General features: G+C 45.2%; 1 protein-coding gene across 8 annotated transcripts in view; it reads right to left on the reverse strand.

The window, feature by feature from the left end:
• RABGGTA (Rab geranylgeranyltransferase subunit alpha) overlaps positions 1–18,438 on the reverse strand; it is a 74,283-nt gene extending 55,845 nt beyond the window's left edge. For 2 of the 8 annotated variants that reach the window (XM_044273281.1, XM_044273237.1), the window contains exons 1-6: positions 17,004–17,022; positions 11,064–11,116; positions 9,063–9,173; positions 1,097–1,221; positions 494–681; positions 218–415 (exon numbers count right to left, since the gene is read on the reverse strand). In XM_044273281.1, coding sequence (XP_044129216.1) covers positions 218–415; positions 494–681; positions 1,097–1,221; positions 9,063–9,173; positions 11,064–11,116; positions 17,004–17,007 — 679 coding nt within the window. In that variant the 5' untranslated portion in view covers positions 17,008–17,022. The other 6 variants (XM_044273245.1, XM_044273262.1, XM_044273253.1 and 3 more) reach the window with 6 other exon arrangements.
• Positions 18,439–24,295: the final 5,857 nt, after the last annotated feature.

Consider the following 24,295-nt stretch of genomic DNA (forward strand, 5'->3'; position numbering starts at 1 on the left):
AAAACAAACTAAAAGACATATCCACCAACCAAGTGGCAAAGAATGATCGCTATTGTAGTAACGTTAATATTTTTTAGGCCAATATACAAAAGCAGCGTGTCTTAAAAGGAAACCGTCAATCATTTATTGTCAGTGTTTCTTAAAAGGTGCTGCTTAAAGGTGTTAAAAATGAACATAATCTTGTCAGCCACTTCTCATGCACGTTTCACATTCTCACCTGATAGCAGGACATCTTCAGTGGCTCGGCCTAGATGCTGTGGGTCTGGATGAATCTGGGGAAGAAGCTTGCTCCGATAATGCCAAGATGAGTAATTGGAGAAGTTTTTGGTGATAAGGCTGCTAGTAAATTCAAGTTCTTCAGAGTGTGGAACATGAAATGAATGGGTAACAAATCTTCGGTAATCCCAGCAATGAACTGTGGCACAATTATAATAGGTCAGGTAAGGAAAAAATACTTCCAAGCAAGACTGGTCTCTTGTATACAGTTACTTACAGTTCCTTTCATCAATCTCCAAAAATCGATTGCAAAGTGTCAGCTCCCGTGACCAGTCTGGTTCTGGCATGTGCTGCATGATCCAACAACGATGATACCACGTGCCATAGGATTTTGGATTGACACGTAGACAGCTCTCTAGAAAGGAGAGCTCTGCCACATACAGTGAACCCATCTCTTCATCTGACCTCAAGTACAAAAGAAAATATACCATTTATGTGCTTTCACCATTGACCAGTCACAGTTTAGATCAGTAAGACATCAGAAGCTAGCATAATATAATTTTTTTCTGTAAGTTCCTCTTTAACTGGGTAGCCTTTCTAAAAGGGAATGTACACCACTGCAGAAAATGTATTATTGTAATTTGCAAATAGTCTTGATGAAAAATATCACTGTTTTGTGTATACAGCTATTCTGCTGATCTATTTGTCTCCATGATTACAGACTACTAACAAACCCTGCATGTAGTCTGATCCTGCAGTCATGAGTACCTCTCTTCCGTTTGTCCACTACCATCTACTGAATGCACATGTAAGGCAAGATGGAAACCACTGCATTCTTTATAAATATGTTGACTATCAGTCATACAGACAGAAATCTCACCTGTCAGCTGCAAATGCAAAAAAAACTTCTCGTCTTAAATTCCATAATGAGGCAAAATCTGGGTTTAAAGCCAATATCTGAGCTGTTAATTCCAGTGCTTCTTTATCCAACTGCCCGGCTTTCCGCTGGAGGAAACAGAAAAATAAACTTTTATGGGCGACAAAAAAAATAAAAAATACAAAAGAAAAAGGTAGTTCATATTTGACAGGGAGTCATACAAGAAAGGTATGAGAACTGCTGAGAAATCAGAGATGGTCATTAGAAGCCCAAATTAGCAGTTTGAGATTATATTTAGTTCAATGTGTATGCCCAGCTTTAGTCAATAGACACTTTTGGGAGCAATTTTTTTTTTTTATCAATGTGTTTCACTCATTTTAGGCCAAAAATAATTTTTCCATTTGCAGGATAACAGGCCGAACTGGATGGACAGATGTCTTTTTTCACCTTATAAACTATGTTACTAATAGTTTTTTATTAAAAAATGTTTCAACAGTTTTCCTCTAGAGCAGGGTTGCACAACCTGTGGCCCACAGAGCCATGGTTTGCGGCCCCCGTCCTGCTGGGCAGAAACACAGCTGATCGTGCTGTGCCCCTCGTCCCCGGTTGCCAAGGAGAAGGCAGAAGCAGTGTATCAGCGCTTCTGCCTTCTCCTCACACAGGTGAGCAGAGCGCTGTGCAGTTTAGACCATGTGATCGCTGGGTGTCAGGGGCAGAGAACTGAAGAGCCTCACCAGCTCTGCCCTGTACAAAGCCCCTCTTAGCAGGCTGGTTTTCCCTGTAACTGGGGTTCCTTTGGATGCTCCAATTACAGTGGAAAGTGCAAAGAAAAAAAAAAAGAAAAAAAAAAGTCTGTCCCCAAAGGTTTTTTTTATGGACCTTTTGGGGAAAAATTATGTGGCAAATATATACAGTATATTAAACGTTTAAAAAAAATTAAAACACACACAAAAAAGAAAATGTTAGCAAAAAGATGCAAAATAAATAAATAAGATACAAATAAAAGAAATCTATAAAAAGGAAAAAGTGCAAAATAAAATTGTTCACCGACATGTGGCAAAAATATATTTTAAAAATAAATAGTGATGATAAAAATAGAAAAATACTAAATAAATAAAATACAAATAAAAAAGTCAGTGTCTCCAAAGGTCTTTTAGTAGCAGAAATATAAAAAAAAGGAGAAATAGCTTAGAGGTATTAGTAGGAGGGACACTATGCAAATACAAAAGAGCTCCTCCTCCTCGGGCTATACCCCCCGACTCCACCAGGAGGAACTCAGGCGTTGCAAAAGCAGTAGGAGAAGGAGCAAGAAAAAATATGGAAAACATCGGACCAAGCCATAAGGTCCGACCACAAACAGAAACTGAACTGAAGACCCTGCCTGCAACAGGCAGAATGGGTGGGAGCTGTGTCCCCCAATGGAAAAGTCAAGCAAAAGATTTTACAAGTGAGTTTCACCCAAAATCTCCTTTTCTCGTACTTTTATCCATTGGGGGACACAGACCATGGGACGTCCTAAAGCAGTCCATCGGGTGGGAAAAAAAAAAATCACAGCACCGCCAGGAGGAACGTCCAACGGTCAAACAGTCACCACAGCCTGCAAAACCCTGCGGCCAAAGACAGCATCAGCCGAAGTCAGTGAATACAACTGATAGAACTTCGTAAAGGCATGTAAGGACGACCAGGTGGCCGCCTTACACAGCTGAGACGCAGAGGTACAATTGCGCCTTGCCCAGGAAGCCCCCACCGCTCTAGTGGAGTGAGCGGTAACCCAAGCCGGGGGAACCCTACCACGAGCGCGATAAGCCGTGGAAATAGCCGAGCGGATCGATCACGCCAAAGTGACCTTGGAGGCTGCCAGACCCCTACGAGGTCCCTCGGGAATGCGGACGGAAGCGGAAGCCGCGAGATTACCTTCCCTGGATGTCGTACGGGCCCTGAAGGGTGAGCGTGTTCCATGTGGTTCGCCGGGGAAGGGCAAAAGGAGGCCAGAACAAGATCCTCGTTAAGGCGGAAGGGAGAGACCACCTTGGGCAAAAAGAAGGGAACCGGACGGAGCACAACCTCGTCCTGGAAAAAAAAACAGAAAAAGGCTCCTGGCCAGAAGAGCGGTCAGCTCCGACACCCGTCTGATGGAAGTTATGGCCACAAGGAAGACCACCTTCCAGGTGAGAAAAGTCAGGGAGACCTGTCACAGAGGCTCGGAGGGGGCCATCTGCAGAGCGCACAGGACTAAATTAAGAGCCCAAGGAGGCCAGAGAGGAATATACGGGGGAATCGAAAGTGCCACCCCCTGAAGAAAGGTCTTCACAGGACCCGTAAGAGCAAGGGACTTCTGAAAGAAGACGGCCAGCGCCGAAACCTGACCTTTCAGGGAACTCAACGACAGTCCCATCTCAAGCCCGGACTGAAGAAACGACAACACCATCGGGATGGAAGAAACGAAGGGGAGGGAACCCCGAGTTCTCACAAAAAGTCAGGAAGGCCCTCCAGGTACGATAGTAAGTCCTGGAGGAAGCCGACTTCCTCGCACTGATCATGGTTTCAATCACTGAATCCGAGAAGAGAACCCCCTCTTCTTCAGGATGGCAGGTCCAACAGCCACGCCGTCAAACGAAGAGACCGTAAATTCCTGTGGAAGAGCGGGCCCTGAGACAGTAGATCTCCTGTCGGGAAGAGGCCATGGGGCGTCCGCCAACATCCGAGCCACGTCTGAGAACCACGCGCGGCGAGGCCACTCTGGGGCGATAAGAACGGTCGGAATCTCTTCCGTCTCGATCTTGCATATGTAGTAGAGAAAGCGGAGGGAAGACATAGAGGAGACTGAAGTCCTGCCATGGAGACACCAGCGCGTCCACCCCGTACGCCTTCAGATCCTGGGAGCGAGTCAGGAACATCGGTAGCTTGTTGTTGAGCCTGGACGCCATGAAGTCCACATCCGGACGGTCCCATATGTGGCAGATTTCTTCTAATACATCTGGATCCACTTGCCTGGATCCACCTTGTTGCGGCTTAGAAAGTCTACTGTCCAGTTGTCCACTCCTAGAATGTAAACCGCTGACAACACCGGAACGTGCGACTCAGCCCACGTCAGAATTCTCGTCCCCTCCTGCACCACCATCCGGCTGCCGGTCCCGCCCTGATGGTTGATGTAGACCACAGTCGTGGCACTGTCCGATTGGATCCTCATCGGGAGGCCCGCAAGGAGAGGGGGAGGGAGTGGAAATCACCCTCAGCCCAGAATGTTGATCGGAAGGCGAGATTCCGCCGCCGACCAAACCCCCTGAACCGTGTGAGACTGGAGAACGCCATCCCAACACAGGAGGCTGGCATCGGTGGTGATGATAGTCCAGGAGAATGGGAGAAAAGATCTCCCTGACCTCAGGTTCATCGGGGACAGCCACCAAAGGAGAGCTGCCCGAACCCACTGAGACAAGCAGATGCCATCGTCCAGACCCCGAGAGGTCTTGTCCCAGAGGGAAAGGATCTCCTGTTGCCACAGGCGAGTGTGAAACTGGGCATATGGAACGGTCTCGAAAAAAAAGGCTACCATAAGACCCAGGACCCGCATGCATTCCCGTATGGAGAGGCATGGGGAGCGCAGCATATGCGACACTCCCCCCTGGATCTGGGAGGACTTGAAGGCTGGCAGGAATACTCTGGCGGTCCAGGTGTCCAAAATCATCCCCAGGAAGGAGAGCTTCTGGGACGGGAAGAGACAGGAGTTACGGAAATGTATCAGCCAGCTGAACTGTTCCAGAGTCTGGACAGTGATCCGGACGCTGTCCTCGGCCTGCGGTAGAGAGGGGGCCTTTATCAGAATATCGTCCAGACAGGGCAGCAAAGGAATGCCCCTGGTACGAAGAAGCGCCATGAGCGGTCCAGGATCTTGGTAAAGACCCGAGGGGTGGTCGCTAACCCGAACGAAGGGCGACAAACTGATAGTGTCGGCCCCCAATAGCAAAGCGCAGGAATTGTTGGTGGGATTCCGCGATCGGGACATGCAGATAGGCTTAGGAGCAGCAGGACGGGCTGACTGAGCCCTCTAGCGCCAGGAAGGCTGGTTTAAAGGAGAGCCTCTTTGCGGACGACCTGAGCCCCCCGGCGGAGGAAGCAGACGACATCCTACCAGATGAGAAACGGCGAAAGGCATGCAGAGATGAACTCGTCTAGCTGATCCCCATAAGGTCTGGAAACCCCAAAGGGGAGAATAGCAAAGGGAACGTTTGGTGGAGGCGTCGGAGTCCAACGCCTTTAATCAGACCTCTCTGCGCTGAATGACAGAGATGGCTAACATGCAGGCCCAGAGGGAAGCAATATCTCTAGACGCTTCGCAAAGAAGCTTAGAAGCCCGAGACGTCTGGAGAACCAAATCCAGTGTGTCAGTAGACGCATCTTGTTCCGCCAGTTCTTGGTGGTGGCACTGTAACCACACAGAGAGAGCACTCGCCACCCCTGCTGAGTCAAAGGTAGGTCGCAGGGACGCACCTGCCAGTGAAAAATGGACCTGGAAAGAGAGTCTATACGCCTGTCTACAGCGTCCTGCAAAGAGGAACTGTCTAAGACAGGGAGGGCCGTATAATTGGCAACCTCGACCTCTAGTCCAGCCACCGGGGGATCCACCTTAGGGGGAGGAGACACCTTTCCTCACCGTTAGCAGGGAAAGGATAAAGTGTATTCATGCGCTTGGTGGCCGAGAACCTTGTTAGGACGGCCCCAGGTCCTGGATAGGACCGCGGAAAATCCTTCATGGACCGGGAACGCGGTAGTCTCCGACTCCCTGAACGGAAAAAGGGGGGGAACTCCTGACCAGTGGAAGGAGGAGAATCCCCTTGGAGAATAAAGGTGTCTCGGACAGTCGCCACTAAGTCAGCCACCATGGTGGAAAGCTTAGGTGAGGGGTCCCGCACAATGACCTGGTCAGAGCCGGATAATTCCCCTTCAGACTTGCTCTCCCTAGGGAGGGGGGAGAGTCGTCTGAAAGCGCCTCAGGCGAGGGGGGGGGGGGGGGGGGAGACTGAGTCATCCGAGGTGGGATGCTGCCGCTCACGCTGCCTCTTCGTAGTCAGGCGCCCACTGTGGGAACCACTGAGAGGAGATGGAGTGGTTGGCTCCAAAGGATTAAAGGACACGGCTGTCTTGGCAACTAAGACCGCAGGCTCCCAGAGACGGAGTGGGGAGGGCTTTGGAAACCCAGATGACGTGCTACCCCTCGCGCGCATAGCGTGTCAGATGCCAAGGCAATATGTGCCCTTAATAAAGAGTCCCACGTGCCCCCAGAACTTCTCCCTCGACTCCAGGACCAGCAGGGATGCACCTCTTCAGACTTCTGACTCCTTGCCCAGGAGTGCAGTGCTCTGGTGGAGGGTGGCAGCAGGTGACCCAGTGGCTGGTGGGATACCGGAGCTGCAGGTCGAGCCTGGATCCACTTGTCTTCTTTGGGGGGCAATGGAGGCAGCCAGGCAGCGTCCCAAAGACGGCGGCGGGCACTCCACGGGGGACCAGGAAAGCGCTATGCTGACCTGTGTCCCCATCTAGAAAGAAAATAACAAACCGGATTAGAGAGATAGTGATCATGTCAACCTCCTTCACCGGACACTAAGCAAACACTGGGTTCCTCCTGGTGGAGTCAGGGGGTATAGCCCGAGGAGGAGGAGCTCTTTTGTATTTGCATAGTGTCCCTCCTACTAATACCTCTAAGCTATACCCATGGTCTGTGTCCCCCCAATGGATAAATGTACGAGAAAAAAAAGTCATCAAAAAAAGAAAAAAATAGTAAAAGACAAAGAAAAAAAAAACACCCACACCAACCAAAACCATTACAATTATCACCCAATTCATGTGAAACTATACATATTGTATAATAATACGATCCAACACATATAGGGAACTAATTATAATAATTTGCATATTTAAATAATGGGCTAGAGTTTTAATAAAAATAACTTTAAAATTTTTTTATAGTTTCCCCCGAATAAAACAAAAAATATATTAAAAAGCCCTGTGTTATGTAATAAAAAGCTGCAAAAGTTATTTGGTAGTCCCAAAAAAAATATAAAATTACAAGTGTTTGAACCACATTCATTACATCACAAAAAAGTGACTGATCATTAAGGTCTTTTCAGGCCTGGTCATTAAAGGGTTAACCAATATGTGCTTTCCCGGCTAGCAAGGCCTCACATACCCGATCATACCTTTTCTTTTGGTCTGCAGGACACCAGCCATATGTGTTCTGCATTTTGCAGAACGGAATAACGGATGCGGATAGCACATGGAGTGCTGTCCGCATCTTTTGCGGTCCCGTTGAAGTGAATGGGACCACATCTAAGCCACATAACAAATTAATAAAAAATAAGCGGATCAGATGGGGACTAAAACAATGGCAGTGTGCGTGAGCCTTCAGGGAAAATGCTTACTGGTTAGTGCAGGGCACCTACAGTATACATGGGGGTGCAGAAGGTCATAACAACAAGTGAGCGCCATCCTCTGCAGTGAAGGAAAGCACTCATTTGTGAATAGGAAGCATTAAGGAAACGTCGCCACTTAAAGGAGTTTACTAGTTAAAATTATTTTTAACAGTTCTCTGCAGCATAGTCCCTTGAAACAGAAGATTCCTACTTTTCTGCTCCGTGCTGCTCTCGCTGTCTCCATCCTCCTGTCTCGGAGCACCTCTCCAGCAAATGACTGACTTTAGCGGTGAAACGCTGCTTGTGGCCACACCACCACTGAAGCCAGGCATCGGCTGGAGAGGTACAAGTGACTATGCCAATAGCCAGCCGGAAGTAAACAGCGTCGGAAACAGAAGATGGAGACAGCGGGAGCAGAAAAGTATGAATCTTGTGTTTCAGGCCCATGCTGCAGAAACGTGTTAAAATAATTTTTTAGCAGGAAATCTCTAAGCCCCTGTTACACGGACAATTACTGGGAATAAGTGTTTATAGGAACATTCCCGATATCTGACCTGTATATTCGTGACGCTGATAAACAAGGAATCACTCGTTTGTCGTCTGATTTGCATATTTTATCAGGATGAAAGATGTACAATTATCATCAGCACATCTCACAGTGTAATCAGGAATGTGCTACCGATAATCGATAGAAGTGAATGACTGTGGTAGTGATCATTCCTCCCCAGTCACTTTGCATTAGGGCTTGTTCACACAAACATAAGGGCTCAGGGCCCGTGCTGTGGACCGCAAATTGCCGTGGGGCAGGCGCATGCGGATCGCAGACCCATTCACTTGAATGGGATCTGTGATCCGTCTGTTCCGCAAAAAGATAGAACAAGTTCCATCGTTTTGCGGAACAGAAGCACAGAAAGGAACACAACATGAAGCACTCCGTAGTGATTCTGTGGGGTTCCGTTCCGCACCACACCTCCGGATTTGCGACCCATTTAAGTGAATGGGTCCGCATCCATGATGCGGAATGCACACGGCTGGTGGCATGTGTATTGCGGAACAGCCATATGCGGCCCGCAGCACGGAGCCCTTAGCCTGTGTAATAAACTGATGCAAACAAGCGCTGTTTAACTTTTTTTTGCAGCCCTTTGAAATAGTGCAATGTTACAATGCGGCCCCAAGACCAAAAAAACGTTGTGCACCCCTGCTCTAGCGCTTCAGTTTCAGTGTATTCATCTCTGAACCCCTGACAACTCATAAATACTCATTATAGCTAGATTCTTATAAATGTATTAAGAATTTGGCTGTAACAAGCGTTTGTGGGTTGTCAGCAGTTCAGAGATAAGGGATACACATTGAGATGTCAGAGCAGCTCTCTGACGGATTCAGTGCAAGGCAGAGAGCTATAGTCTGTAGATGTCCTGAAACAAAGCTGTAAAGGAGAAAATGGTTGAGAATTTTTAATAAACACAAGCTGAAAAACAAAAAAGCTCTTTAGCCCAAAATGAGCAAAATGCAATAATAAAAAAAACGGCTCCCAAGGGTCAAAAGAGCATGTGAATATGTACCTTATTAAATGCAGCCTGTGTGGCGCTCACATAGAGTTGTAGCTTTTTCTCTCTCTCCTTGTTCTTCGCCTCCTGTTGCTCCAAAGTAGTCTTTACTTTAAGCCGACCGTGCTGTATATAGAACATAGGTTATGGCTTTTTATCTCAAAAAGAGGATCAGGCATGGACATCCCTTTTGTAACTAGGCGCCACTAATATCTCTAAACCTAAATGCACTAAAATGTAGAGCAATTTGGTGCATCTACATTTAGAGAAACTATCTGCAACCAGTCTGAAAAGGGAATTGTGGCTAGTTTACATCAAAATCTAGGTGCACTCACATCAGTAAATGTAGGTCTATGTTTTCAATGTATTTCTTCAAGACAACAGACGTAAATCTACCCCATCCAGTTTTACATCACACAGTACATATGGCAGAGGTCACCCCTGGGGGGTGGATGCCTATGCACTTAGCATCTCGAGTGGTGGATGCAGGCCTCATAGCAATGGTGTATCCTTATTTGGAAGTTTACACATCCAGGTCACCTTGTTCACAAATGTTCCGCATGCTCGGAATGAACAGGTAGTCCTTGGAACATTAAAAGAAGAAAGGTTTCCGGCACTGTAATATTTTCAGTAAAAAATCTTCCTCTTTATTGGCGTAACATAAATCCATATACAGACAAATCCATAAACCATTCAATAGATTACGCATTTCGGACACAGTGTTACGACTAAGGACACTGTGTCCGAAACGTGTAAACTATCGCATGGTTTATAGATTTGTCTGTATATGGATTTATGTTACGTCAATAAAGAGGAAGATTTTTTTCTCAAAAATATTACAGTGCCGAAAACCTTTCTTCTTTCAATGGTGTATCTTGCCTCAACGGTGGGTATGCCATTGCTTTCCAAAGATGCCTGCTATAAAAAAAAAAGCCACAGCAGCTAAAAAAATAATAATTCTAAATTCTATAAGCAGCGAAATTTTGACATTAATGGGGAGGGCGACCTCCAAATAATCATCAGTATAAAGTACTGCATTAATCAGCAGTATAAAGTACAACCACATCGGCTAGTTTCTGTCTGCACTGCATAACCCCAAGCATTATAACAATTAGGCCTCATGAACATGACCGTATTTTGCACTCCGCAAAACGCTGATCTGCAAACTACGGATGAGGTGCGCGAGACGTCAGTGTCTCATCAATTATTTTATTTTTTTGCGGACCCATTTACTTCTGGATTATGCGACATGTTCTTTTTGCTGAACGAACATACAGTGTCACGGACGTTCCTGTGGCAGGTACCAGGAGATTGGAGAGACTGGCAACTTGTGGGTTAAATTGACAAGTTCCTTGTGGATCTTATTGTGTCTGTTTTGGTCAAAGCCACACCCCTTGCTTCAGGTGTTGCTTGTTAGTAATTTACCTTTCCCATAAGTAGCCGCTTCTCACTCTTGGAGGTGCGGTTTATCGATTTTCTTCCTGTCTTCTAACTAGCTGTATTTTCTTATTGTATTGTGTTTGTTATATTCCCTGTTGTATCTGGGCCTGAGACAGATACTTCCATTCGTCCATCTGGGGAGGAATGGGTTGTCTCTGGTCCTTACTTTATTCCAGGGCCTTATAGGGATATAAAGGCCTAGGTAGACAGCATATGAATATTCCTACCTTCAAGGTCTATTCATATTGATAGGTAGTTACGGCCCGGATTAGGGTTGTGTAGGAGGTCACCTGTTCCTTCCCTAGTTTCCAGGCCCAGTTACTGTTCCCCTTCCCTCCTGTATTCAGTGTGGAGTTTTCCCCCCACACTGATCGTGACATTCTGCAGCGGAAAGCACATGGATCATCCGTGTGCTCTCCTCATCCATATGTCCGTTCTGCAAAAAGATAGAAGATGTCCGCAAATTGCAGACCACAGATCTTTTGAAGTCAAGCGGTCCATAAAAAAAAAAAAAAAAAAAAAGAGGATATCACATGAACCATATTCATATTATTCAGATTCTCTATTTGGACGTACTATCTGGAGAATTTGGACATACCATCGTGTTCCAGGGATTAAGGACAGAAGACCTGCAATAAATAAAACGCTCATTATAAAATGTCAGGATCATGAGAAAAGGTTCCATAATCACAGTCTGGGGAAATAAAACCCATTTAGTAGAGCAGCTTTGCCATTTGGTACTCTAGAAAAGCTGGAGGATAATGTTTGTAGCAGCAGTAATGGCACACATTCTGGATATCATGGGTACTTTTTGTTCTCCTACACCTGTAGAAATCCTCTCTGGGCAGGAATTTATTTTTTTTTTATAATTTTAGATCAGTTGCATTAAAAATAGTGTCCCAATTTGGCCCAACGTGGGTCTACTGACCGGAATTAAAAGATTTATAGATCCCTATGATGCTGTGGGTAGGGGTCAGGCCAAGAAACTTGATGGTAAAACTGGCACCAGCACACCCATAATACACTGGTGAGATTGCTGTATCCTCTCCAAACTACCAGAGGAAGGTGTAATTACACTGCACTGCCGAGATAGGGGGGCAACATGCAGGTGAACATTGAAGAGGGCGAAGCGATCTCATGAGCACTGCGGGTGATCGGCAGGGGTGCCAAGAGTTGGACCCTGCCGTTCTGAAATAGATTACCTATCCTGATGATTGGTTATCAATATCCTGACAGTGCACAAACCCTATAACTCTCTCTGTCAAACCTATTACAGTAACCAGAGAGAGCACCCCCAAGTGAGTGACTCAACTACAGCATTAGGGTCCATTCACACGTCCGTATGTGTTTTACGGATCTGCCAAACACAGACACCAGCAATGTGTGTTCCGCACTTCGCGGACCGCACATTGCCGGCACTCTCATAGAAAATGCCTTTTCTTGTCCGCAATTGCGGACAAGAATAGGACATGTTCTAGGTTTTTTCCAGAACGGAAGTGCGGATCCGCAAATGCGGATAGCACATTCCGGCCCCATTGCAAATGAATGGGTCCGCACCTGTTCTGCAAAGTTGCAAAACTGATGCAGACCTATTTTGCGGACGTGTGAATGGACCCCAACACTGATAAGTGCAGGACTCTAGGCCTATGAAGAGAAGAATAGTGGCGTCATACTGTTAGCCAAAATGGACTTTTATGATGAAAACTACCCTTTAGATAACCTCTTTCCCACACAATATCAGTAAACTGAAAATGGACCCAGTACAGGTCATCAACATGAGATCCGAGGGGCTCTGACTCCCGGCACTTCTGCCGATCATCTGTTTGAGGAAGCCACGGACTGCTCACAGCTTGGGGAGATATTACATCAGTTATTTTTCCGTTCTTCTGATCCGTCAGAAGAACAGAAAGATAAAGAATAAAAACGGATCCTGTAAAAAAAGAACGGATCCTGTACATCAGTTATGCACATTTGGCATCTGTTTGGGCCATTTCCATTTGAGATCCGTTTTTTAAACAGAAAAAAGTCAATGCATTCAGTACTTTTTTCCTGTCTAAGGCTATTTTCACACTAGCGTTAATTTTTTCCGGTATTGAGATTCGTCATAGGGTCTCAATACCAGAAAAAAAACGCTTCCGTTTTGTCCCCATTCATTGTCAATTCCCCTCAAATGCGTTCTTTAAAAAAATGTTAAAAATAGTAGATTATATTTTTTCTTAAATAGACATATTCGGTATCACCGCGTCCGCATCGACCGGCTCTATAATATCATATGATTTACCCCATCAGGTGAACACTGTAAAAAATAAATAAATAAACATTGACCCAAAAAACATAATATTGATCAATCAAAAAGTCATATGTACCCCAAAATGGTAGCAATAACAACAAAAAATTAGCTCCCACACAGGACCACAGCCAGAAAAATAAAAAAATATGGGTCTATGAAAATTGCAACAAAGAACAGATTTATTTTTTCTTCTATTATATAAAATGTTAAAAAATAAAATAAAAAATACCTATTTGGTATCCATAACCGCGTCCATAACAATTGGCTCTACAAAAATATCACATGATCTACCCCATCAAGTGAATGGTGTAAAAAAAACTAATAAAAATTATGCCAAAACAGCTTTTTTTTGTCATCTTACCTCACTAAAAACATATCAAAAAGTCTTATGTACCCCAAAATGGTAGCAATAAAAAAAATCACCTCGTCCTGCAAAAAACAAGCCCTCACACAAGACTATAGCCAGAAAAATGAAAAATGGCAACAAAAAGAAATATTGGGCCTAAAGCACATTTTCTTGAAAAAAATAAATAAATAAAAAAATGTAATTTTTCATTTTCACACCAAAGTATTAAAAATTCTATGAAACACCTGTTGAGTGAAGTGCTCGCTACACCCCTTAAAAATTCCTTGGGTGGTGTAGTTTACAAAATATGATCACTTTTTGGGGGTTTTCACTGTGGGGATACCTCATAGTCTCTTCAAAAAGTTACATGTTGCCCAAAGACCGTTCCAGCAAAATCTGCCCTCCAAAAACCATATGGCGCTCCTTGCCTTCTGTGCCCTGTCGTGTGCCCAAACAGCGGTATATGACAACATATGGGGTGTTTCTGCAAACTGCAGAATCAGGGTAATAAATATTGGTTTGTTTTGTTGTTAACCAATGATGTGTTCCAGGAAAAAATTTATTGAAATGGAAAATCTGCAAATTTTTTTATTTAATTCCTGTGGAATACCTAAAGGCCCCTTTCACACGGGCGAGAATTCCGTGCGGGTGCAATGTGTGAGGTGAACAAATTGCATCCGCACTGAATCCGGACCCAATTACTTCAATGGGGCTTTACAGATGAGCGGTGATTTTCACGCATCACTTGTGCGTTGTGTGAAAATCGCAGCATGTTTTATATTCTGTGTTTTTCACGCAACGCAGGCCCCATAGAAATTAATGGGTCTGCATGAAAATCGCAAGCAATGAAGATGCGGTGCGATTTTTCACGCATGGTTGCTAGGAGATGATGTAAGTAAATTGATAAGTCAATTTACTGTATTATTTTTCCCTTATAACATGGTTTTAAGGGAATATAATAGCATTCTTAATACAGAATGCTTACGAAAATGTGGCTTTAGGGGTTAATAAATAAATAAATAAAAATTAACTCTCCTCATTCTGTTGTTCGCGCAGCCGGCATCATCTTCTTTCAGGACCTGCCAAAGGATCTTTGATGATGCAATTGCGCTCACCACGTGGTGACGTCAGCGCAGGTCCTGCTGAATGAAGATAGAATATTTCTATCTTCATTCAGTAGGACCTGTGCTGACGTCACCACTCTCACCACGTGGTGAGCGCAATTACGTCATTAAAAAGTCCTTTGGCAGGTCCTGAAAGAAGAAAAAAAGATGATGCCGGCTGTGCGAACAACAGAATAAGGTGAGTTAATTTTAAAAAAAAATGATTAACCCCTAAAGCCACATTTTACTAAGCATTCTGTATTTAGAATGCTATTATATTCCCTTTATAACCATGTTATAAAGGGAAAATAATAAAATATACAGAACATCGATCCCAAACCTGAACTTCAGTGAAGAAGTCCGGGTTCGGGTCTGGGTACCACATTCAGTTTTTATTCACGCACGTGCAAAACGCTTTGCACCCGCTCGATAAAAACTGAACATTGGAACGCAATCGCAGACAAAACTGACTGCAACTGCGTACCTACCTGCACGATTTTCCCTGATCGCAGACGCAACGCATCCGGACATAATTCGGACACGCTCGTCTGCAAGGGGTCAAAGGGTAAACGGCATTTCTAAAACCAGTTTTGAATAGCTTGAGGGGTGTCGTTTCTAAAATAGGGTCATTTATGGGTTGGTTCTATTATGTAAGCCCCACAAAGTGACTTCAGAACTGAACTGGTCCTTAAAAAAGATGACTGAAAATTTTCTTAAAAATTTCAAAAATTTCTAAACCTTCTAACGTCCTGAAAATTAAATTACATTACTAAAATAATGCAAACATAAAGCAGACATATGGGGAATGTTAATTAATAAATATTTTATGAGGCATCACTCTGTCTTAGGCCTCTTGTACACAAACGTATTTTCTTTCCATGTCCGTTCCGTGTTTTTTTTTGCGGACCGTATGCGGAAGCATTCATTTCAATGGGTCTGCAAAAAAAAAAACGGAAGGTACTCCGTGTGCATTCCTTTCCCGTATTTTTATATAGCTGTCCCGCTAAAAGATAGAACTTGTCCTATTATTGTCCGCATAACGGACAAGGATAGTACTGTTCTACTAGGGGCCAGCTGTTCCGTAAAATACAGAATGCACACGGACGTCATCCGTATTTTTTGCGGATATGTTTTTTGCGGACCGCAAAATACATACGGTCGTGTGCAGGAGGCATTAAAAGCAGAAAGATTCAAATTTAGAAAACAGTGAATTTTTTCACATTTTCATTAACTTTTGGATTTTTTTTTTTTATGAATAACAGTAAAACATATTGACTCAAATTAACATGTTACCATTAACATGAAGTACAATGTCTCACGAGAAAACAATCTCTGAATGGCTTAGATAAGTAAAAGCGTTCCAGAGTTATTACCACATAAAGTGAGATATGTCAGATTAGCAAATTTAGGCCTGGTCAGGAAGGGGGCAAATGGCCCAGTCTGGAAGTGGTTAAAAAAGGGTGAAAAGGGTAGAAAGAAAGAAAAAAAACCATTAGCTCACTGTTACCCCACTGCTCCACACACAGGAGATGGCTTGGAATGACAGCTCACAGCCACTGGCTGACGAAGGTCATGAAGGCGGCCTGGGATTGTCATTTCCAGCCATTTTCTATATGACAAGCTAGGACCAGAAACTAGAGAGCCGCACGGACCAGATCAGTGGAGATTGGTGAGGTAAGGCTACTTTTTCACTGGCGTTTTGGCTTTCTGTCTGTGAGATCCGTTCAGGGCTCTCACAAGCGTCCCAAAACGGATTTGCCCTAATGCATTCTGAATGCATCAGTTTGGCTCCGTTCCGCCTCCATTCTACTGCCTCCGTGCCACTAACACAATCTGGCACAATAGAAAACGGATCCGTCCCCCACTGAGGCTACTTTCACACTTGTGGCAGAGTGAACTGGCAAGCAGTTCCGTCGCCGGAACTGAATGCCGGATCCGGCAAAACGTATGCCAACTGATGGCATTTGTAAGACTGATCAGGATCCTTGAAATGCCGGATCCGTCTTTCCGGTGTCATCTGGCAAAACAGATCCAGCATTTATTTATTTTTCACCTTTTTTTGGGTCTGCGCAGACCGGAAGCACAGATCCGGCATTTTGAATGCCGGATCCGGCACTAATACATTACTATGGCATTCAGGCAAGTCTTCTGTTTTTTTGGCCGGAGATAAAACCGTAGCATGCTGCGGTATAACCTCCGTCCTGATCAGTCAAAATGACTGAACCTAAGACGTCCTGAACGGATTAGGCTCCATTCACACGTCCGCAAATGGGTCTGCATCCGTTCCGCAATTTTGAGGAACTGGTGCGGACCTATTCATTTTCTATGGGGACAGAAAAGATGCAGACAGCACACAGTGTGCTGTCCGTATCCGCATTTCCGTGCTGCGGCCCTGCAAAATATAGAACATGCTCTATTCTTAGGCAGTTCTTTGGGGGGGGGGGGTGTATTGCGGATTCGCAATACACTATGGACGTGTGAATGGACCCTTTCTCTCCATTCAGAACGCATGGGGATATACCTGATCAGTTCTTTTCCGTCATTGAGCGCTTTTGACGGAACTCAGTGCCGGAAAAGAAAAACGCAAGTGTGAAAGTACCCTGATTTTCAATGGTGTTCAAGACAGATCTGTCTTGGCTATGTTAAAGATAATACCAACGGATCCGTTCTGAACGGATGCAGACGGCTGTATTATCTGGACACAAAACACGAGTGTGAAAGTAGCCTAAGTAATGACGCTTTTTTTTCCATATATTTAACCCATTCTGCCATCTTACCCATTAAATAAAATTATCCATGTGGAAAACCTTCTCTTGGGGAGGAGCTTGTAAAAGAGTAGGACCGCCCACTGGACTATGATTAAAGTACGTTATACTGAATCTCTTCCCACATAATTATACATTAGACTGCTCCGCTCCTCCTGCTCTATAGTGTGCTGCCTGCAGACTGTACTGCACAATGTGACCACTGCCCATGAAAGAGGATATCCGACCCAGATGGAGACCATCTGCTGAGAATAAAAAACCGCTGTACCTCCAGAGATGTCCACAAATATGTCTTACCTCCTGATAGACAGGATTTCCATCACCACCAGTGACAGTGGAGATGGCAACCCGAAGTCAAACAGATGCCATGGGCAGGGGTACCTAAAACCCCTGAAAACAACCCAGAGGCCCCACATGAGGAGCGGTCCTCCACCAGTGACAGTGGAAATGGCAAACAGATGCCATGGGGCAGGCACAGCTGTCAGCCAATGTTTATGTGACCTTGCCATATGGGCAGGGGTACCAGGAACCCCTGAAAACAACCCAGGGGCCCCACATGAGGAGCGGTCCTCCACCAGTGACAGTGGAGATGGCAAACAGATGCCATGGGGCAGGCACCGCTGTCAGCCAATGTTTATGTGACCTTGCCATATGGGCAGGGGTACCAGGAACCCCTGAAAACAACCCAGGGGCCCCACATGAGGAGCGGTCCTCCACCAGTGACAGTGGAGATGGCAAACAGATGCCATGGGGCAGGCACCGCTGTCAGCCAATGTTTATGTGACCTTGCCATATGGGCAGGGGTACCAGGAACCCCTAAAAACAACCCAGGGGCCCACATGAGGAGCTGTCCTCCACCAGTGACAGTGGAGATGGCAAACAGATGCCATGGGGCAGGCACCGCTGTCAGCCAATGTTTATGTGACCTTGCCATATGGGCAGGGGTACCAGGAACCCCTAAAAACAACCCAGGGGCCCCACATGAGGAGCTGTCCTCCACCAGTGACAGTGGAGATGGCAAACAGATGCCATGGGGCAGGCACCGCTGTCAGCCAATGTTTATGTGACCTTGCCATATGGGCAGGGGTACCAGGAACCCCTAAAAACAACCCAGGGGCCCACATGAGGAGCGGTCCTTGATCCCCCACCTGTGGTGCTGGACTGTCAGGGCACAAATGCTGCAATCCACATTACTATGGGGGGGCCTCCCTGTCACCCCATGCCGTGAGAACCTCTGGTGTCACATGAGGGACCAGGCACGAGCACCACAGAGAAGTCCAGACGCCATGCCTGACACCGCCTACCTGCCTCTGACAGCCGGCTCCCACCAAGAATACCGGAACCTACGCTCTACCACTTCCCCGAACCGTCCACAGGAGCCAAGCACCGCCCCACGGCCTGAGGACCCACCAATAGCGGCGCGGCTGACACCTGCACGCCGCACGTCACTTCATGAGACAAGAGCTGTGATTGGACGCCGTCCAGGAGAAGCGAGACCTTAGGAGGGGACTGGGGCGCGGCTACAGAGCTGTGTAAATGCAGTAGAAGGAGGCATCTCAGGGATGTCCTAGCAAACCCAAATAAGCTGCAGTTTTTGGTTTCCAGTTAGGACATTTTAAGGGCAGGATCATAGCAGAGCTGTCAGGCATCTATACATCTCTGGACAGACCAGACAAGTAGGACCCTTGAGGAGCTTGTTCACACATCTGTGATTATTCTCATGTTACAGTGAATACTACTGATGTCAGAATCTTCATGATTTATTATGGTTTTCCAATGTGTTCATTAAAACATGTTGGCTTTGTAAGATATTTGGATAAGATGTTTAGGAAAAAATAAATAAAAAATCAGGGTGATTATAGTTATCGCCCACCCACCATGAAATAACCAGAATACCCCTACTTCCATGTACTGTAGGAATGGCAGTGCATAGAATCCGATTCACTACAGTGTAGTGGCTGCTACAGAACAAAAATACAATAGAAACGCTGCTTCCTTTTTTTCATTCTATTATTCCCTAAAAAAATAAAAAAAAATATATACTGCATCAAATTGCGGTGTCAGAAGAGGCTAATTGAGGTGTCTATGTGCAAAAGACCAGCAGGTGGCGACATTGCACTAAACCCTGGCTACAGCACAATACCTGAGTGGAGAATGTACTGAAATCTTACTATGTACTACTACCCGGTATAAGGTTATGTGCTAATCTGTATGGGCACCGTTACGTGTTTTGTGCACCATGGCAAACATACCGTTTGCATTTTAGGGTCTATAATATGGCCACACAACCTGGACTGATGCTTGATCTGTTGGAGAGATGTAACCGCATGCAGGGCAGTACAGTTGCCAGGGCAACCTTATAATGCCAACGAGTACTGGGAACGGTTCAATGACAACGACTAAGTGTCATGTGGTTGGGAGACAACCCGCAAGTCATATTCTCTTCAGGACTTGTTATTCCTCATGTACACTGCAAAGAAGATTCAGAAAAGTGACTGAAAACCATAGTGATGCTGTAATGCTACAGTGTTCACGAAGGGTTAACTTAAAATGTATTATGTTCTCTAAAAACTAGATCTTTGCATATGTCAAAATGCTGTGTAAGCTTAATCCCCGAGCATAAGGAAAAGTGTAGGCAAAACAGCGCCCAGCAGAGTCATCTGTCAGAGATACACTAGGACTGGACCACAGAGGCCCAGGGAAGCCCATGTGAATCTGGCAGAGTGGATGCCTTCAGGGGTTATCCAAGCATTATTATGCAATGAATAAGGGACTGTAGATTAGGTATTATTGCAATATACATGGAATAAACATATTGTTTGGTTTTTATACTGTATATGTTCCTTCTAGTCCACCTTCTCTTACATCCAGAGGTGGACTGACATGCTCAGTAGCTTTCCTGCTCTCATAGTGAAGTGGTCCAGACACCTTTCAGTCATTCAGCCCTAACTACTTCTAAATTTATAGACATATATAGATATATCTGCAAGGTCGGAGTTGGGTCCCTTGGGCCCACCAAAGGAAATTATTCTCTGGGCCCATTTCTAATACCATCTGTAGTATCTCAGAGCAGACACTACCATTCCTACGCCCCGCTACTGTCTCGAATGGCTAATCAATCAGGTTCTCTTATTGTGCCTTAATAACATTGCTATGTAACTTATGTATTGTATTACATGCACTGTGCCTGGTTGTCCAGCAGATGGCAGTGTATCTGGCAGAGTACCTTTAGATAAAATGGAACTTACCATTCAATTCTCCCCCCTTTTAGGCAGAAGTCGGCTAGTTCCTCCCTACCAAGGGAGAGGTTGCATGAAGCCATAGGGTGCTGGCACACAATGCAGTTCTGACATGCATTCAGGATGCAGTTTTCAATTTAGCCAGTTTAGCAGCCTCGTTAAACCCCGGTATTCTGCATAGTGGGAATGATTTCATTAATTTCAGCTAGCTACAATTAAAGAAAACTGCATCCTGAATGCATGTTAGAACTACACTGTGTGCCAGCACCTATAGTGAGTTGAGAGTTGGAAAGAGGGCAGAGATGACCAGTGAGGGGAGTGCCCCCCTCCTACAGCAGGAGCCTTCTAGGGGAAGCAGCTCATAGAGCACCCCGGCTCCAAACAGTTCACAGAGTATTATGAGGGGGTCAACGGCCAAAGACACCCCACTTAAAAGGTACCAGAACTGTCAGAAAGTTCAGTAACCAGACGGAAGCCAGAGATTAGTACAGCAGAGAGGGATAAAGCAGATTATTCAAGTTCATCTGCCAGTGCACCCTAAAACCTGCAGGAGCCAAGAGAAGTATTGTCTGAATGCAAGTTTATTCAAGTAAAACTGTTAAACTTTACCAAGTCTTGACTCTTCCAACTACAGCTCCTTTGAATGCTACGGAGCCTAATCCTGGGAAGCAATAGTATACAGGTAGGAGCACCGTGACACACATGACCACTTGGAATTCCCCAAAACCTGGGACATGATAGGCCCTGTAGGACAGCCTGTTGCACATCAATAAAGTCTAATAGGTTTTGATTCAAATAAATAGACCTTATTGGCAGCTCCAAATGTTTTTTCTTCTCCTGGCCTGGACCTTTGGGGCTCACTGGAGGATACTCTGGTGGGCCAGTCCAAAGTTTGATAGATAAAAAGATATGAGATAGATAAATAGGTGCACAATATGGGCACTTTATTACAGACAATATAGTTGCTCATAGCTGATCTTGGGCTCTTTTCACATAGCATCCATGGGATCTATGGCTGGGAAGTACATATTCACAGGAGGTAAAAAAAAAGAAAAGATAGAAATGTATAAATTACAGGTTTTACTGAATCTTTTCCCACAAAACTTCTGCTCTATAAGATGGGGCTTTCAGATTGCATTGCATGTTGCGGTGACAGGTCCTCTGCAAAAGGCAAAATCTTCATTCAGCTGTTAATTGGCCAATCATGATCATGTGACCACATACATGACACTTATGTAAGTGCAGATGCTCTCCAAAAGAGAAACAATATAAAATATTGTAATTTTATACCCTTTAATGCAGCAGTTCTCAACCTAGGGGTCGCTATCCCTTTGGGGGTCGATCGGCCCTTTCCGGGGGGTCGCCTGAGGCTTCCTATTGTGGGTCGCCCGCACAACGGCAGCGGCCCCTTATCATCGCGCACAGGAAGTGATGTCCTATCACTGCCTGTGCTTGAAGGAGCCTGACGTCTGGACGGGTAAGTCGGGCCGCCTGTCTGCTGAGGTCTGAGTTTTTTTATTAATGACACCGCCGCTGAGCACCACTGCCACCAATGATTTAATTTAGCCTGGCTAATTTTATTTTAATTATTTGGCTGAGCAAGGCTTAATTTGGGGGGACATGAAGCACCGCTGATTTATTTATTTGGGGGACCCTGAGCACCATTGATTTATTTATTTGGGGGGGGGGGGGACCTGAAGCACCGCTGATTTATTTATTTGGGGGGGGACCTGAAGCACCGCTGATTTATTTATTTGGGGGGGACCTGAAGCACCGCTGATTTATTTATTTGGGGGACTCTGAGCACTTTTGATTTATTTATTTGGGGGACCCTGAGCACCATTGATTTATTTATTTGGGGGAAACCTGATTTATTTATTTGGGGGTACCCTGAGCACCGCTGATTTATTTGGGGGAGACCTGAAGCCCCGCTGATTTATTTATTTGGGGGACCCTGAGCACTTCTGATTTATTTATTTGGGGGGGACTTGAAGCACCACTGATTTATTTATTTGAGGGGTACCCTGAGCACCACTGATTTATTTTTTATTTTTGGGGGGGGGGTACTGTGAGCACCACTGAGTAATTTATTTGAGGGGTACTGTGCGCACCACTGATTTATTTTTTAGGGGGTATTTGTTGTTTATTATTTATTTTAAAGTTATTTATTTGGTTTACAAATATTTTGTATTTATGCTAAAGTTCTGAGGTTATGAATGAATACATCCTGCATATCAGATATTTACATTACAATTCATAACAGTAGCAAAATTAGTTATGACGTAGCAAGGAAAAAAATGTAATGGTTGGGGGTCACCACAACATGAGGAACTGTATTAAGGGGTCACGGCTTTAGAAAGGTTGAGAACCACTGCTTTAATGGCTAACTAAAATACGTGATGTTATAAGGCAAGCTTTCGAGATTCTGAGGTCCCTTCTTCAGGCCATCATACTATAAGGCCTCATGCACACGACCGTTTTTCGGGTCCGCATTCGAGTCGCAGTTTTAGCGGCTCGGGTGCGGACCCATTCACTTCAATGGGGCCGCAAAAGATGCGGACAGCACTCCGTGTGCAGTCCGCATCCTTTGCTCCGTTCAGTGACCCCGCAAAAAAAATATAACATGTCCTATTCTTGTCCGTTTTGTGGACAAGAATAGGCATTTCTACAATAGGCCGGCCATTCTGTTACACAAATTGCGGTTTGCGGACTGCAAAAAACTGAACGGTCTTGTGCATGTAGCCTAAAGGAAAAAAAGACAACTTCCCCTGTTGCCAAACATCTTGGTTATTCTGACCATAATATTACAGACCTCCAAGTAGTAAGGCTACTTTCACACTCGCGTTTTGGGCGGATCCGTCATGGATCTGCAAAAAACTGATCAGTTACAATAATACAATTGCATGTATCCGTCATGAACGGATCCGTTTGTATTATCTGTAACATAGCCAAGATTTATCCATCATGAACTCCATTGAAAGTCAATAGGAGACGGATCCTTCTGCCTGCCCTGTGCCGTGGGAAAATTTTGCGCCATTTGGTATTCTGCGCAGGCGTGGTGAGGAAGCTGGCACAGCCTGCGAGCGTCCTTCCCTCACCGCGCCTGCGCAGAATACCGAACGGCGTGAGATTTTTCCAGGGCACAGGGCAGACAGAAGGATGCAAACGATGCCTGGCCCTGTCAATCAACACTTGGAAGGCGTGACTTGAGGTGTGAGACGGGAGCCTCTAGGTGCAACCCCCCCCCCCCCCCCCTTCCCCCGCTCCTAGAGGCTCATTCACATATCATAAAAGTAAGAATTCTACAGTAACGGGGGCACGGATAATCATTAGAATAGCAGAGTTAGGTGCAGCTGACATTAGCACATCGCTAATGTCAGCCAGTTTAATACTGAACATTCTAGTGACAGAAACCCTTTTAAGAGTCATTTCAAATCCCAAAGGGATAGACAAGTTTGGGAATACAAATTTATGACTGTCTTTGACACACTCAACACAGGACTGAATTTGTCTCAAGGTATTATGGCCTGCTACACCATCTGAGGAGAAAGAGGGGTCCTCTCCTCTCTAAACTCAGAGACCAACCAACTTCCACACAGCTTATCTGTAAACTAATTAAGGACTTCTTCTCCAAGACCATTGCTCTGTTTGTTGGGGTTTTGCAATTTATTACTTAAAGGGGTTCTCCGGGAATTTAGAAAGTGAAAATACTTAAATATTACTTTATAATAAATATATTCCCAAATACCTTTAATTAGTTAGAGTGGCTAGTTTTGTCTACGGAGTAATCACTAGGAGAAATAAAATGGCCCCCGGTCCTACCAGTACCCACAGAACCTGTCCTGATCACACAGGAGGACAAATTACTTCACAACACTGAGCTGAAGAGCTGCCTCATTCTCCTCTCTGCTCTGTGAGAATGGAAATGATGAGGAGACATGAAGTACAGAGAGGAGGGTGGGGGTAATGAGCAGAAGCACTTGTATGCAGTCTCCATTACCACAGCCCCACATTACCACAGTCTGTCCTGTCCGTCCTCTCTATACTTTATGTCTAAATTCCCCA

Source organism: Bufo gargarizans, chromosome 1 (assembly GCF_014858855.1).
Source record: "Bufo gargarizans isolate SCDJY-AF-19 chromosome 1, ASM1485885v1, whole genome shotgun sequence".
Taxonomy (NCBI): Eukaryota; Metazoa; Chordata; class Amphibia; order Anura; family Bufonidae; genus Bufo; species Bufo gargarizans.